Source organism: Aegilops tauschii, chromosome 6, assembly GCF_002575655.3.
Source record: "Aegilops tauschii subsp. strangulata cultivar AL8/78 chromosome 6, Aet v6.0, whole genome shotgun sequence".
NCBI classification, from domain to species: domain Eukaryota; kingdom Viridiplantae; phylum Streptophyta; class Magnoliopsida; order Poales; family Poaceae; genus Aegilops; species Aegilops tauschii.
Window position 1 is genome coordinate 19,118,105 of NC_053040.3, and position 16,740 is coordinate 19,134,844.

At 41.0% G+C, this 16,740-nt stretch overlaps 2 protein-coding genes across 2 annotated transcripts; one reads left to right on the forward strand and one right to left on the reverse strand.

Annotated features, from left to right (window-relative positions):
• Window positions 1-1,393: 1,393 nt before the first annotated feature.
• LOC109762575 (uncharacterized) lies at window positions 1,394-1,966 on the reverse strand. The gene has a single exon (XM_020321444.2). It carries the CDS (start codon window positions 1,964-1,966, stop codon window positions 1,394-1,396), a length of 573 nt encoding a protein of 190 aa, XP_020177033.2.
• A 12,426-nt stretch (window positions 1,967-14,392) lies between these two features.
• On the forward strand, window positions 14,393-14,899 carry LOC141025716 (F-box/kelch-repeat protein SKIP4-like). The gene is made up of 2 exons (XM_073501628.1): window positions 14,393-14,448; window positions 14,503-14,899. Exons 1-2 carry the CDS (start codon window positions 14,393-14,395, stop codon window positions 14,897-14,899), a joined length of 453 nt encoding a protein of 150 aa, XP_073357729.1.
• Window positions 14,900-16,740: the final 1,841 nt, after the last annotated feature.

Here is a 16,740-nt window from a genome sequence, read left to right on the forward strand (position 1 = left end):
GCGGTTAAACTAATGAGCATTTCTTCTCAAAGGGAAGGATGGGAGGAATCTTCTGTCCCCAGTGAGAACTGAGAACAGCTCCATGACTTGCAAGAGGAGGACTTTCCTGCCCTTATCACATCTTCTAGATTAATAGGATGGTTTTTAAAAATATCTAAATTTGAAAATGTTTTCGGTGAATGATTAAAGAATGGGGATGTGCAAAATATGCTGCTGATTAAATAAGTGAGCCAAGAACATGCAGCAGGAAGGGGGAGGGGGCCTCTGATTTGTTGATGTACTGGCAATGATGGGATGCAAGTCAATGCTTTGGTCCAGAGATTAATCCACAGATCAGACAGGCAGGGTGGCCCAATTGTATACACAAGCACAGCTCACCCATCATGCATAGGTTAATTAATTAGTTAAATCCACTGCAAGTTGTGTCAGTATATCTTTGCAGGATTAAGTAGAAGAAGAGGGGAGCTGAAAAAATATATGTGCCGGCCTGTTAAGCATGAACATTAAACAAATTCAAGGAGTTCCTGAGGATTTAGAGATGATGTTGATTTCTTTGGTAATTACTACTGCTAATTAACAAGTACACTTTGTCTCCGCGCCAGATAGAAAATTAAGGTTGTGCCATGTTTAAGCATGTATGTGACACTGCACACACACTGGCAAAGAATAAGATTATCCAATGGATGGAAGTACATTATCATGAGTTCATGACAGTTAATGCCATGTAATGAGATTAGTGGCTTAAGTGGAGGAGAAGAGGGGATCCATGAGCACACTGCTACCACTTAACCCAACCTAGATCATATAAATCTAGTTTACTTAAAAGCTTTATGAGTATAAATGAGATAAGTTATTTTTTTGATTATAATGGGTTGTGCGTCATCCTTGACGTATCGGGGGTGGGGGGGACAGGAGCAAAGGACAACATGAAGGACACTCTCATCAAGCTTCGTTCAAACAAAAAACAAATTGACAACCTTCATTCCAAATACCTGACAACATTTCAAGCAGCACAACTCATCAACCTTGTAGCAATATCAGGCATATATACAGATCATACCAACTTCTTACATAGGACAGACCCAATGCTAGAAGCTCCCACACCAGGTGGGGTCTGGGGGAGGATTATACGAGCCTTAGAGCATCTCCAATAGATGGTCCAAAATTTGGCGGTCCAAAACCAGAGATGTAAAATTTGGACCGCCAAAAAGTGTGTTTTGGAGCTCCGAAAAAAGCTCAACTCCAACAGATGGTCCAAATTGATGGTCCAAAATGAAGATGTAAATTTCTTAAAACAACAAACTACTAGTCCATTCAACATAGTTCAAACATCAAATTCAACATAGTTTCATACATGAACTTCAACTACTACTTATTCAAACTACTAGATAAACTACTCCTCATCGCCGGAGTTGCGGAACTGCGCCCATAACTCGTCCTTCTCTGGGTTGTCGCACCCCTCCTCCTCCTCCTCCGAGAAGTCTGCCCAGTCCTCCTCGGAAGAGGACTCGATGGGGATCACCGTCGAGGGACCGGCCTCGTCCTCCTTCTTCTTCTGCTCTGCCTCACGCTTCCAGTAGTACTCCAGCTCGGCCTGGACGTACTCCGGATGCTCCCGAGCAAACCTCACCATCGCCTCCTCGTCGGTCTCGCCGGCACTGACGACAACCGACGGCTTCTTCGTCGTCTTCTTCTTCATCGGGATCTCCTTCATCTTGATGCCCTGCGGCACAAGCATCTCCGCTTCCACCCGACTCTTGATCTCTGGGAAGTTGAGGTGCTCCCGAGGCCTCTCGGCATGCCACACCGCCACGTCGTAGGCACGCGCGGCCTCGTGGGCGGAGGGGTACGTGCCGATCCACCAATGCCTCCCGGCGTCGGAGAACTCCACTCCGAAGTTACCGGAGGGCTTCTGCCTCACGCCGAAGAAGCCCGACTTGCCCTTCGGCGTCTTCTTCGGCGCCATCGGAGAGCGGTGGAGCGGCGGCGGCGTGCGGCCGGGGCGGTGGCGGACGGAGCCGGGCGGGGCGGAGCTGCGGCGCGGCGGCGGCGTGCGGGGCGGGGGCGGACGGAGCCAGGGCGGGTCGGAGCTACGGCGGGCAGGCCGGGGCCGGGCGGAGCTGCGGCAGGTCGGAGCTGCGGTGGATGGGGCAACGGCGCATGGGGCGGCGGCGTGCGCTGCGGCCGCGGCCGTGGCCGGATCCATGGCGGGCGGGCGGCGGGGCGGCATGGAAACAGCGGCGGGGGGCGGGGCAGGGCCGGATCTGATGCGGGCGGCGGGCGGCGGGGTGTGGAGGCGGCGGGGCGGGAGGTCGCGGGCGGGCGGGCGGGAAAGGAAAGGAACTGGCGGTTGGGCGTTCGCGGGCGGCGGGCGGCGGGGTGTGGAGGCGGCAGGACGGGAGGTCGCGGGCGGGCGGGCGGGAAAGGAAAGGAACCGGCGGTTGGGCGTTCGCGGGCGGCGGCTGGTTTTGGACCAGATGCACCTCGTGATGTAAATTTGCACCGTGAGGTGTTGTATTTTACATCACGAGGAGGCCTAAGTCCAATTTTTTTTACATATGAACCGTCTGTTGGAGCTGCGTTTTTGGCCTCAGACAGTCTAAAAGTAGTTACTTTTACATTTGGACCATCTATTGGAGATGCTCTTACCCCTGCACACTGCAATGCAGAAGCCGCGTCGAACCCAGGAACTAATTAATTAAATTTTGTAGAAACTAAACACCGTTAATGCTAACCTCAACCAGCATCTCCACCGCCATTGCGTCTCAGGCATAACCTCAATCATCATCAGTAGTCCTCTCGTCAGCTTGCAACACCTTGTGAGTACCTGCCCAATGTATACATAGTCAGATTGTAGAGGTGGGCAAAACTAGCTAAATCACTTACAAGAAAAGCACAGCAGAAAGCATACATAACAGCAAACACGTGCCATCAAAGGACAGGTAATCATATGGAGATGAATCATAAAATAACTTAAGAGCGATAAAAGAAGCCATGATAGCTTCATGCTGCAGGACATCACAAATTACCTAGTACAGCAACAAATTCTAAGGTCATTTGAAGGGAACAGAAAACTTGGTGCTGACAATCCAAAAATATTGTGTGTCCTGCCATTCTGCAAAAATTGATTTCTTGCATTTGTCATGTGTCTTGAAGGACAGATAAGTTCGTGTCAAAATTTCAAGCAGTCTTGAAAAAACGTAGGTACCTGCATCGAAGTTAACTTGATAAGCTCATTCCATTTCATATCAAATAGTTTCTCTGAACAATCGAAAGGTGAACTGGTAGCAATGTCCTGATTTATACTTGTATGCCTTCTCCATTAGTAATAGTTGTGATTTAGTGTTTCTGACGATTGCACGAAGCGCGATGCCTCCAAAATGCTACTCATAGCATGCACGGACCTTTCTTTTACTTCTCTGATCACCTTTAAAGTGGCAATTACAACAAACTAAGAAATATATCAAAATTATGTTCCCTGAGCTTGACCGTCTTAGCCACAAACACATAAGTAGTGACAAGTACCAGTACCAAACCGTGTAAAGAATTAACGATCACAGTAATGAACTATTAATCATCAGACAAGCTCTTTGATAACTATGAAGGGAAAGAAATAACGAGGATGCAACAGAAAGTTTACCACTTGGCACTGTTTTTTTTAACTGTAGCACTTGACACTGTTGTCTGTTGGTGTTGAAAACAATGGTGGAAAGTTGTAATATGCCCATCGGCAAAACATGCTTACATTTAAAGCACACACCCTCTTACGCTGGAATGTCTTGAAATCCAGTGAGAAATAGCTTCCATCGTCCATTAGGAATAAGTGCATCCTTGATGAACTCACAGAATGGTATCGAGAAGAATCCATTGAGATTGTCTTCTCCAACTGCCAACGACTGGAACTCCCCCCATTATTTTATGGACTCACGGGTGACCTAGTTGCTGGCGGTGTTAGGGAGGAAGGAGAAGGAAAAGTAGGAGGCGAGGACGACAACGTTGGCAGTCGATGCAGAGGGGTATGACGCAACAGCGGGGTGTAAGACTTCGTCAGTGTTGAAGAAGCTGATGAGGGGTAGGGTGTGGAGCTTGCGGTAATCCCGGAGGAAGGCACAGTCAGCGACGAGGCAGCGTGGTGGGGAGACATAAGGATTCTCAACACACAACAAACCTTTCTACATCATGTATTGTGGTTTGGATGTAATCCCACCAAAACTTTGGTTGCCACAAGTATCGCACATGCAGTGCACCATCATCATAGGAGGTGGGAGTGACCTTTCCAAGTGGTGTCCCCGAACTAGTGATTTCATTCTTTTACCTATATATCGACTTCTTTTTCTGGTGAGATGGATGAACGTCGACTTTTGACCGTAACATAAGCAAGGAAAGGACTAGGTGCTTTATTCCTCAGTGTGATATATGGTTGTACTCGAATGACAGGTTTCTTCGTGAACATTGTTTTGTTTTCATTACAAAACGGGATTATAAGACCTCCCACTCACTGGAAACTATTGTTGTCTGCTAAGATGATCCTGAGTATCAACACTCACGTTAAGCATCTTGAGGAAGTAATGCCCAAGAGAATGCTCTAGCTTGCTCAAGTCAACCGTATCACTCTCGTGAGTAATCTCAAACTCGGCATTATCTAGACTAAATTGTGCCAACTCAGCAGTGTACAGTCGGCTATGTGCTTACCATAACTCTAGAAGAGGACTCTAGAGATGAGTGCTTCAACGTTGTTCCAATCGAATTCCCGATGCATCTCATTCCTCGAGAAAATGCACTATCTGACCAGTGACACTTATCATGCTCATTATTGTTGCTCTCCTCACACACATGGTCATGTTTTCTCCCTCTAGCAACTAAAGATGATTATGTTATACAAGTAATCCCCGCTTCGGTACCCCCCCCCTCATAAAACATGTAAATGACAATTTAGACCTTTGGCAAACGTATACATACGTTTGAGAAGTATGTACGCCAACTCCTATTAGGCGCTGGTTATAGGCTCCATCCTGGGCTAGGCCCATTTAGATTTTCCTTTTTCTTTTTTAACTTGAAAAAATGATGCAAAAGTAGGGATTCAAACTCAAAACCAACAGGTTTATTTCCATCCGCAGCTACCACCTCTGACAGCTTTCCTGCTGTTCATGGTTTTACTTCTTTCTATACTTGTTGTGTACATTTCCGGTTCAGGCCTGGAAGGTTTTCTGGGCGATTTTTCTTTTGTTTTTTTCAAGCACAATTTTGCTCGGTTTTTTCTCTTTCCTTTTACCTTTTCAGTTTATTTCTCCTTTTTATTTTTCATGAACTTTCTTTTCTATAGGTGAACTTTTTTTAAATTTGTGAAACAATTATTTTCGAAATTTGCGACATTTTCTAAACTCGTGAATTTTTTTTTCAAAATCATGAATTTTTTAAATTATAACTCGTCAGCAATTTTAAAATTCGTACCCTTTTTTAAAACTTGTGAACTTTTTCAAATCCATAATTGTTTTCCAAATTCATGATCTTTTCGAAATTTTAAGTCACAACAATTTTCAAAGTCGCAAACTTTTTCCAAATTCATGAAATTTTTAAATTTTAACTCGTGAATAATTTCAAATTTATCAAATTTTTTTCAAACTTACGAACTTTTTACAAATTCATGAACTAACGGGTGAATCAAGCGGACATGCGAAACTTGCGTGCAGGCGCAGTATTTAGCCGCGGCAAAATGGCATGCGCGCGAGTGCTGGCTTCCTAAACGACACTTAAAGCACTGAATAGGGGCTCCCCAAATGGACTGTGCCACGCACAGGAGTTTGTTTGAAATTTCAAAAAATGTACGCCTTTTCAAATTTGGTTCAAGAAGTTACAAATATTCGCCTTTATAAAAACAGTACAGAAATTTCAAAAAACAAATTGTGTATTTCAAAAGTCCTGATAATGTCAAAACACGAACATTTTTTAAAAAGAGCGAACACAATTTTTAACATGATCTTTTTTAAAAGCACTAACAAATTTGAAATTAAAAAAACTCGGAGCTGTATGAACAACAATTTGGAACCAATTTTTTTCGTAAATTTCCCTGAGCAGTTTTTGTATTTGTGTAAAATGTTTTAAAAACATGATTGTTTTTGAAGTTCTGAACAACTTCTGAAAGCCCAAACTTTATTTTGAACTACTTGAACATTTTTAGTTTCTGAACAAGTTCGTAAAAAGGGAACATTTTTTGAATTTGTGAACTAATTTTGAAAACAGCCACATTTTTAAAATTAATCAACTTTTTTGAATTAGCGAGTGCTTGGCCCAGCTCAACAGGCACCCGATAGGAGCAATAGCTTCACCTAGTTGGGCCAAGACCTAAGTTTTTTAAAGAAAAAATTCCTTTTTTTGTTAATTCCTTTTTTTTTTGAACTTCATGATTCATTTATGAAACATGTTCAAAAATGTAAATATTATTTGGAATACAGAAATAAAAAATTTAAGTAACTATTTTAAATTATTTTTCCTTCTAATATTTATTAAATGCTTTGGAAAAAAAGCATTTACCGTTTTCAAATTTTATCCCTTGTGTATCTATTAGTTATGTTCAATATTTAAAGTAATGTATTTAAATACCTGTTGAAATTATGATTTTAAATTATCTTTTTCTTCAAATCTGGCATGGACGCTTATCGTCGGCATGCCGACCTCCTCGCAAAAGTTGGTGTCATGTCAAGAATGTCCAAAAGAAAAACAGGGTGTTCATGTAGGCGATAAGCTTTGTTTGAGAGCATGTTGTTTCTCAAAATGCGTCAAATGACCACAATTTGTTTCTCATTGGCTTGTATGACCAATTCAAGGTGCCATGACAAGTTATTTCGGTTTTCGACAAATTTTGCAATTTTTGAAGTTTTCTCGGTAAAAAAAGGTTGATAAATGGCCGAATGTCGCAACTTCCATATGGTATCAGAAATCGTTCAAACCTGGCATGGGCTCCTATCATGGACATGCCCACCTGCTTGCAGAAGTTGAGGTCATTTCAAGGATGTTAAAAAATAGATCATGTTGAACGGAGAGTGTTCAGGTAGACCACAAGGCTCCATCTGAGAGCATGTTGTTTCTCAACATCTTTCAAATGACCCTAATTTTTTCATGGCCTTTTATGACCAATTTTGGGCACTATGCAAAGTTGAGTTGTTGATTTTTTTTCACATTTTCTGGAGTTTTCTCGGTCAAAAAAGGCCGATAAATGTCCGGACGTGTCAAAACTTGCATATAGTGTCGGAAATCATTCAAACCTAGCATGAATGCCTACTATGGATATGCCCACATGCTTGCAGAAGTTGGGGTCATTCATAGGATGTCCAAAAACTGATCACGTTGAACAGAGAGTTAGGGTAGGCCACAAGGCTCAGTGTGAGAGCACATTGTTTCTCGACATCCTTGAAATGAACCATTTTTTTCCATGATCTTGTATGACCAATTCTAGGCACCATGCGAAGTTGTTTTGTTTTTTAACAAATGTTGCATTTTCTAAAGTTTTCCCGGTCAAAAAATACCGATAAATGGCCAGACGTGTCGCAACTTGCATACGGTGTCGTAAATCATTCAAACATGACATGGATGCCTACCATGGGCATGTCACCTGCTTGCAAAAGTTGGGGTCATTTCAAGGATGTCCAAAAATAGATCATGTTGAACGAATGGTGTTTGAGTAGGCTAGAAGACTACGTCCGAGAGCACGTTGTTCCTTGACATTCTTGAAATGGTCCCATTTTTTCCCATGGCCTTGTAAGATCAATTCCAAAGGAGGGTGCCCGAAGGCTCTGCCTGAGAGCACATTTTTCTCGACATCCTTGAAATGACCCTAATTTTTTTCATGGTCTTTTATGACCAATTCAAGGAATCATGCCAAGTTATTTTTGTTTTCGACATGTTTTCATTGCCGGATATGTCGCAATGTGCAAACGATGTCAAAATCCATTCAAACATGGCATGGATGCCTACCATGGACATGTCCACCTGTTTGCAGAAGTTAGGGTCATTTATCCATAGTACTAAAAACCCACCAGTTGAGAGGAGCGTGCAAGACTAGGCCACATGGATGAATCCGTGAGTATGTAGTTTTTTTAATTTAAAATTTTCTATTATTTACAATTTCTGCCATTACCAATCAACATGAACATTCATTTCTTGAAATTTTTCAAGAATTTTTCAATTTCAAATTGTGTACGTAAATTTTTATAAACTTGAATACTTTTTTCAAAATTGTTTACAAATAGCAAGAATTTATGAAAAATTTGAACACAAATTGCAAACCACGTACTTTTAAACATTTATCCTTTTCTTAATGCAACACTTCTTAAACTTGCAAATACATTTCCTGAAAACAAGAACATTTTTAAAATTATAAACAATATTTGAAAACAAGAACAATTTTTGGTATTCGAAATAATATTTCAAATGTTTGAATAGGTTTTCAAAAAATAATAAAGTTTAAAAATGAGAAAATAAATTAAGGATTTGAGAAAAGTTCATTAATTGTTGAAAATGTTCACGGATTTGAAATGTTTCAAGAGAAGTTCACTAAAAAAAGTTGCAAAAAAAGCTTGAGAAATTGGAAAAAATTCACAAAATTTGAGAAAAAATTCTCGATTTTTTTTTAAATTTGATGCATTTGATAAAACAAAAAAAGAAAAATGGAAAAATAAAAAAAAGAATCCCTGCATAAGATAAATCAAATGCCGGTTTTAAAAAACACGAACAAACCTTGAGGGTTGGAGTTGGAATCTCCTGTGGCGTACATGTTTTGAGGACTAAAAAGAAAAAAAAACTAGGAATGCCAAATAGGGTTTGGTGTGCCACGTACGCTGGGTCGTGTACGAGCGGTACGTACACATCCAGAGAATTGGGGGTGCCCTTATTTCTCTCTTATAGTGAGACGTAGGGAAGCCTCGTGTCGGACGCTACATATGCATCTCCCTCTTTCTTCTCTAATTGTTTGAAAAGTGTTTTTTTGAAGCAAGGCCCAAAAAAGCAGGATGGCACAACCTCATTCGTTTTCATGTTGTTGTTGTCATTTTTTTTATTTCAGTTTTTACTTTTATTTATGCATCCAAGTATTCTAAATAAATATGTTAGAATAACATTTTACAACAAACATTTGAAATTTTTTTAACCAAGCATTTGAAAAATGTTAAATGTGCAAAATAAATTTATGTATACAAAAATATATAATGTGTAAGAAAAAAGTTGGACATGTTTTTATAAAATTTAATCCAAGCATTTAATTTTTTTAAACAAGTACTTAAAATATTAAGTGTGTATAGGAAATATGTTGACTATGTATTAGAAAAATATTAAACTTGTATTTTAAATATTAATCCAAGTATTTGAAAAAAAATCTGAAACAATTATTCCAACAATGTTAATCAAGCGTTTGAAAAATATTAAATGTGTATAGGAAAATGTTGAAGATGTATTGAAAAAATGTTAAAATTGTATTCCAAAAATCTTAATCAAGCATTTTAAATATGTGAAAAGTGTATGGAAATAGTTGTGATGATATATTAAAAAAAGTTAATCTTGTATTTAAAAAATGTTAATCAGGCGTATGAAAATATTAAATGTGTACAGAGAAAATATTGACTACTTATTAAAAATAATCTTGTATTTAAAAATTATTAAAATTGTGATGATATATTAAAAAACAAGTATGTATTAAAAAATGCATTAGATACATACCAAAATTGTGTATAAAAAACAGTGAAACCCGATAAAAAACACAAAGACCAATATAAACGAGAAAGAACCAAACAAAACTGAAAAATAAAGAAAAAAGGCAGATGGAAATTTAGAAACAAACAATGGAAAACAAAGAAAAATAAAGAAAATAAAAAACCTAGTAAAACAGAGAAAACCCGTGAAAATATATTGAAAACAAAAATGAAAAAACCCGGGCAATCAGTGGAATAACCGGCACTTATCCCTTTAATTGGTCGCGCCCTACTGTCATATCGGAACTGCTACAGTGAGCTAGTGGTTTGTGGCATGACGCTTCATCTTGGAGACTTGTGTTCAATCCCTGCCGTCTCCCTTTTTCTTTCATTTATTATAAAGGGGTATGGAGAGATCTTGTCTGTTCATTCACCAGACTTCACATGACAATTGTTGTGGCCATTTATTTCTTCCCCTAGTGACCTTTATTCTCCGATAGAAGGTGATGTAATTGTTGAAGAACTGTTGACGCTTTGTGCTGTCCATCCACAATTAAAGCAACCCAAAACTGAATACTGCAAAAGGACAAAGCGACGATTGCAAAGTGGAACAGCAACAAACATGGCTATAGCTTACACGTGCACCAACGTTCAAAGTTCTGAACCTGCTGAAACAATGCCGCGTGATGGCAGTGCGTTTCTTGCTATAACTGTAACCAACAATGATATTTTCTTGATTTTGAAAAGCATTGAGATAGAGTCAGTTCATTCTACTACATGTTGCTGACCTACAGAAGTCCCAGTTAAATCAGTCGAAGCATCCTTCAACACCATCACTTGAGTTTCACAGAACATCAGTTTTGACCACTCTGCTTGAATTTAAATGAACATATGCAGTGTGAAATCTCGAATTTGTCTATCTTTGAATTCGATATAAGAGAACATGGTAGTGGCAAACTAACCGAAGTGCCTGGCAAAGTAATTGGGAACTGATGAACAAAAAAAGGAAATCAAAATTCACAGAGAAATAATTATGATAAAAAAGTTGAAAATGAAATAAATAAATTATCAGAGCAAGGTTTCGATCCTGGGACCTATGGGTTATGGGCCCACCAAACTTCTGCTGCACCACTCTGATCTTAATGTAATACCTACAAGTTTCATGGATTTGTTGGTTGGCTCGCAACGACAGACAGACAAACAGCGACCGGAAAGAATCTCCTATGTTCTCAGGAAGGAGAAGGAAACCGGTGGATTTGCAACTTTTGATTGAGTTGATAGCTTTGTGTTTTTGTTACTGATTTGTAGCTCCTCTATTTCCGTAACTCCTCTGGTTAGTAGGATCATAATTACCATAATAAAGCTGCCACAGTAGCCTTGTTTGAAGATCCATTGAAGAAACACGGAAAATCTCAGCAATCGATATTTTTTCTGAAAGAAAAATGGCCTCATATTGTTGCTGGTAGCTTGCAGTAACTGAGAACACTAGTAGTTATTGTAAATTTGAACAAACTGTTCTGCCAAAAATGACCATGATAGAGCCATTGCGCTGAGCTAGCAAAGTAGATAGGGTATTTTTTTTCTTTAGAAAAGGAGGTCATCCCCGGCCACTGCATCAGAAAGATGCATGCGGCCACTTTATTAAAGCAAGTTCAACAAAACAAATAGTCTGGTCTTCAAAGTACAACTCACAAAAGAAGCGAAATAAAAAAGGGACAATTGCATTTTTACCCCTAGTTGGTTCCTACCCACGGGTTTTGCCCTTACTTTTGAGCTTGCTCAGTTTTGCCCTTAATTTTTCCGTCGAGGTCCCTCGAATGCCCTTTGACCGTTTGACCAAAACTTTGAAAATTCATAACTAATTCTATGAACTCAGAAAAATGCAAATAATATATCAAAATGTTCAGATAAACATTACCTTTATGTGCATATCATTTGCATTCAGGACAAAATCACCCTTTAAACTACCTGAGGTAATTAATGTTATTAACATTATTAAAAATAAAAAGGTATAAGTAATATTTTTTTCATGAATAAAAATTACATGCAAATGTAGGTGATGTTTTCTGAACATCCTGATATCTTATTTGCATTTTTCTCAGTTCGTATCAACTTGTTTTGAGCAAGCTCAACGCCACAACCGGCTGGACGTTCAAAGGGCATTCACGACGGTCAAACGGTCAAACGGTCAAAGGGCATTCGAGGGACCACGACGGAAAAAGTAAGGGCAAAACTGAGCAAGCTCAAAAAGTAAGGGCAAAACCCGTGGGTAGGAACCAACTAGGGGTAAAAATGCAATTGTCCCAATAAAAAATAAACAACTCAATGCCACAACCGGCTGGACGAAAGGACATTAAGGACCTATCCTATTATGCGACCGCCATCCAAACCGGTTGAATATAGCCCATGCTACCATCTCCCACCGGTTGTACCCAGTAGCCAGTTGCTCCCTGGAGCCCGTAGGAGTGAGTAACGACCACGTACGGATCCATGCCCTAGCCCTGAAGATAACTTGCAAGAAGTTAATCATAGAAAGTCCGTTAAAAATCATATCATTCCTGCAGTTCCATAGCCCAACAAAGTGCACATATTCCAATCCGAATACTTGACGCAATATGAGGAGTCACTCCATTTAGCCATGTCCCAAACAACGCGTCAATACTAACTGGAGGAACAATATTAAAGGCTATATGAACAGACCTCCAAAGTAACTTTGCAAGGGGGCAATCAAAAAATAGGTGTTGGATTGTTTCATCGTGAACACAAAAGCAACATCGTGAACTGCCTACTCATCGCCGCTTTAATAAGTTATCTTTGGTAAGGATCACTTGCTTGTGTACAAACCACATAAAAATTTTAATTCACAAGGGAACCTTAACTTTCCAAATGTGTATCGGTCTTGGGATTGGGATAGAATTAATGAGTTCTAAGTAAATCGATTTGACCGTAAACACTCCATTACCCGTTAACTTCCAGTTCAATGTATCTCCCTGATCTGAGAGTTGAACGTCCATCAACCTCCTCACTAAGTGTAACCAGGAATTCCATCGTTCCCGTACCAGAGACCTCCTGAACTGGATGTTCAAAGGTACTGTCTGCAAAACCGTTGCTACGTAATCCTCCTTACGTTGAGCAATATGATACAGGGAAGGATATTGGAGAGCTAGCGATGTGTCGCCTAACCATGTATCCTCCCAAAATCTTGTTGTTGTTCCGTCCCCAACAATGAATTTCACCCTATGGAAGAAGGTCTTATGGTAACCTGAGCAAGAGTTTTAGCCATTTGCTCAACATGCATTTATTTTTAATCTCGAGGTTCTCGATCCCAAGACCCCCCTGGTCTTTTGGTCGACAAATAATATCCCATCTTGCCAGGCGATACTTTGTCTTAACCTCGTCGGATTGCCAGAAAAAAGAGATCGATAGAAGTCTAGTCTTTTGCGTACCCCTTTAGGCACCTCCAAGAAAGATAGAAGGAACTCTGGCATACTCGTGAGTACCGAATTTATCAATACTAGCCTTCCTCCATATGGCATAAGCTTACCCTTCCAGCATCTTAGTTTCTTCTCGAATCGATCCTCGATACATTTCCACTCCTTATTAGTTAATTTCCTATGATGGATTGGAATGCCTAGATAGCTGAATGGTAATGACCCTATTTCACAACCGAACAGTTGCTTGTAGCTGTCTTGGTCATCTTTGGCCCTACCAAAGCAGAACAATTCACTCTTGTGGGAGTTGATTTTTAGACCAGACAGTTATTCAAATAAGCATAACACTAGTTTCATATTCCTCGCCTTTGCAAGGTCATGCTCCATGAAGATAATAGTGTCATCCGCATATTGTAGGATATAAATGCCCCATCCACCAAATGGGGAACAAGACCACCTACCAAGCCTCTCTCCTTGGCCCGACCTATGAGAACTGCCAACATGTCTGCCATAATGTTGAATAGAATCGGAGACATCGGGTCTCCTTGTCTCAAGCCTTTATGCGTTTGAAAATAATGACCAATGTCATCATTCACCTTTATCCCAACACTACCAGCTAGTTATATGTTTGAGATTAAAAAAACGAAATTGCTTCATGCACGATCCTACTGCCCGACGCATGCACGACATCGAAATCCAACGGCCGGTGCCTGATGTATGCACGCATGTGTGGCCGGATTTTAAACATCGTCTATGAGTTGTCCATATTTTGTCGTGTGCATAGCACAGCTCTTAAAAAAACACTAGGTGTATGTGTGCTTTGATTCTAGTCAGCCAATTTGTAAATAAAGCGGTTATTTTAATCTGAATACACATATTGCTTGCTTTTCCATGTGGGTCTCTGAAGTTTGATCCAAATCTGAGATCACAAACATGTAAACGGTTGTGATGTATGTAAATCCTTAAATGACTGCAAGCCTTCGACTTGTATTTTCTTTACTTAAATGCACACTGTATCTCCTTTGTCTTGCTGATTTTCTGTCCAATGATATCGGCTTGTTTCATGATATAACTGTAAATGCAAATGATATCTGTTGATTTCTGAAAGTGTGCACCTCCTGTTGTGTATTGGATTTTAAGAGGCGAGTGTATGATGAGGAGCAAACTGTAGATCAGGAGGTTTTGTGTCCGAGGGGAAATCTCTAGGAAATTTGCAGCTCTTTGTGGCCTATAATGCCCTGCCATGCTGTCCTACTATCATTCGGATGCTATATCCAAGTCATGGAGCCTCCATGCTCAGCGCAGGAAGGCGTTTCCATGGAGACCATGGGCCGGAGGTTACTTCTTGGTTAATTGGGCAGCTCACTCACATGTTGCTGCTTTGATTTCAGGTGCTACTTCGTATATGCAGTTCTGAACTACATGATTTATGTTAATGGAGGACTTGGACTGACAGACAAGTCACCTAATTCTTGGACATCTACGACAAAGCCACAGACTCCTAGTTCTCGCACAAGAACCCGATGCTCACTCCTGACATTGTTGATGTGGCTTAACGAGACCAAGGAGTGGGTGATGGTCGGCAGGCTGTCGGACAAGCTCACGCGCCCGCCCTGCGAGCTTGTGGCCATCGGCAGGAAGATCTATGTGATCGGCAAGGGGCTGAGCACGGTGACCATCGACATGGACACGGCAGCCAGGGTGGACGTGTTCCTGGTGACGTCGTTGACGGGCCCACGGATGGAGCATGACTTCTCGCCAGAGAAGTGCAGTGTCATCACCATCTGAAGACAGCCATTCGCTGGGTTGCTTGTACGGTGAACTGAAATAACAGTGGACGTTTTGTCTTTTCTTGTGGCTGTATATCGACTTCTGTATTTTGGTTGGATGGCTGTACATTGATTGACTTTTAACTGTAAACATGAGGGAAGAAAAGCTCAGTTTGTTTATACCTCGGTGAGTTGATTGTGAGTAAGTTCTGATTGTAAAACTGAAAAAATGTCGAAAAGTTCAGGTTTGCGCCCTGTCTGGTTCAGTTTGGATTTACCCCCGGCATGAAAGTAAAGCTGAATGTTGCAACAGTTGACAAACATAGTTTCACTGCCCATCACGGCCTGGCACACTGGAAGCCATGACGTGAGAGAAAACTCGTGGTAAGCATCTTGTTCCATCGTCCCGTTCCAGACACCCAAGCCAATCAAATTCCCAATGCATCTCATTACCTGAGGAATTACCGTATCTGATTGGTGACACTCATCATGCTCATCATTGTTGCCCTCCTCACACACTTGATCGTGCTTTCTCCCAAGCGCACTTTTGGCTCCGGGCGGCGCGCGCCCCTGGTATCTGGACGGCGTTGATTGTCTTTAAGATCCGTTCGTAATGTAGTGGGTTTCTTTTTGTAAAAGCAGTAAACAAAGCTGAAGCACAAATACGCTGTGTATACGGGCGAGGGTGCAGGACGGATGACGCTGCGGTGCAGGTTAGAACAGGAGTTCGGTCGGGCGTATTAATTGTGGTTGGCGGAGGTAATCAATATCCTACGGAAAGCTGATAATTGAAATGAAGATATCCTTGGCAGTTTGTCGAGAGGCATATTGAAAATACGTAAGTCAACATTATCAAGGTAAAAAACCTGAAAAAAATTGCAATTTTAGTAATTCTGTGTGCATTTTTTTATAAGAAATTTGGGGATTAACAAGTAGGAATCTGACCTGAAGGAAAAGATGACATCCTTCTAAGTGTGTGGCAGTTCTGTTGTTCAAGACGTCAATTTTTAACTTTCAGACTAATCAGATATTCTCTCAGGGTTAGCTATGGCTGCCCAGTAATCAACTGGGGAAGAAGAGGAAAGGAGCTAGAGCAGGGGAGAGGGGAGAAGAGGAAGAAAATGGAGATACAGATGAGAACTGTACATGACATAAAAAAGCAATAACAAGCGTCTGGATGATTTTTTATTTATCAAAATGGGTTCCCCCGCCCCATTTTATTAGAAACGGAGCAAAGCGCAAGTCAACAGACACTGTTACAAGCAATCGGGCCTACCCGAGAGTGGCAGACCGGAGTAAATTGAAAGCAGGAGAAAACTACGGCCTAAAAGGTTCAAATTCGCGCGACATAGCTACAGCAAAAACTGCCGAAATGGAAAGTGCCTACTAACAGAACAGACAGACTACAGCCCTCGCCCGAGCCAAGACAGAGGCATTCCACGATATGCAGGGGATCGTTCATTTTTTTGCGCAACCACATTCCTTCACTCTGAATGAGCCTTCAGCGCCTTGTCTCGGGTCCTCTTCACGCAAGCTCTCAGCCCAATGCCCATGCAATCCTGAGCAGCTCGCCTCTTCGCCGATCCAGGAGTTGAATGCATCTTCTCAGCAGCACCGATTGGTCACCCACACAGAGAATCTTCCATTGATGTAGCGATGAGCTGATCCTTGCCAAGATTGCACGGGTGCTTGTCCACGGCGCGCCCTGAAAGCACATGTCATTACGCATAGTCCAAATGCTCCAAATGGTAGCAACACATGCAATATTAACAACAGATTTCTTGTTATTCAGGTTCCAGAAGGAAGATAATTCAGTCATATTATTAGGACTATTAAACTCAAAGGAGTTAGACACATCAT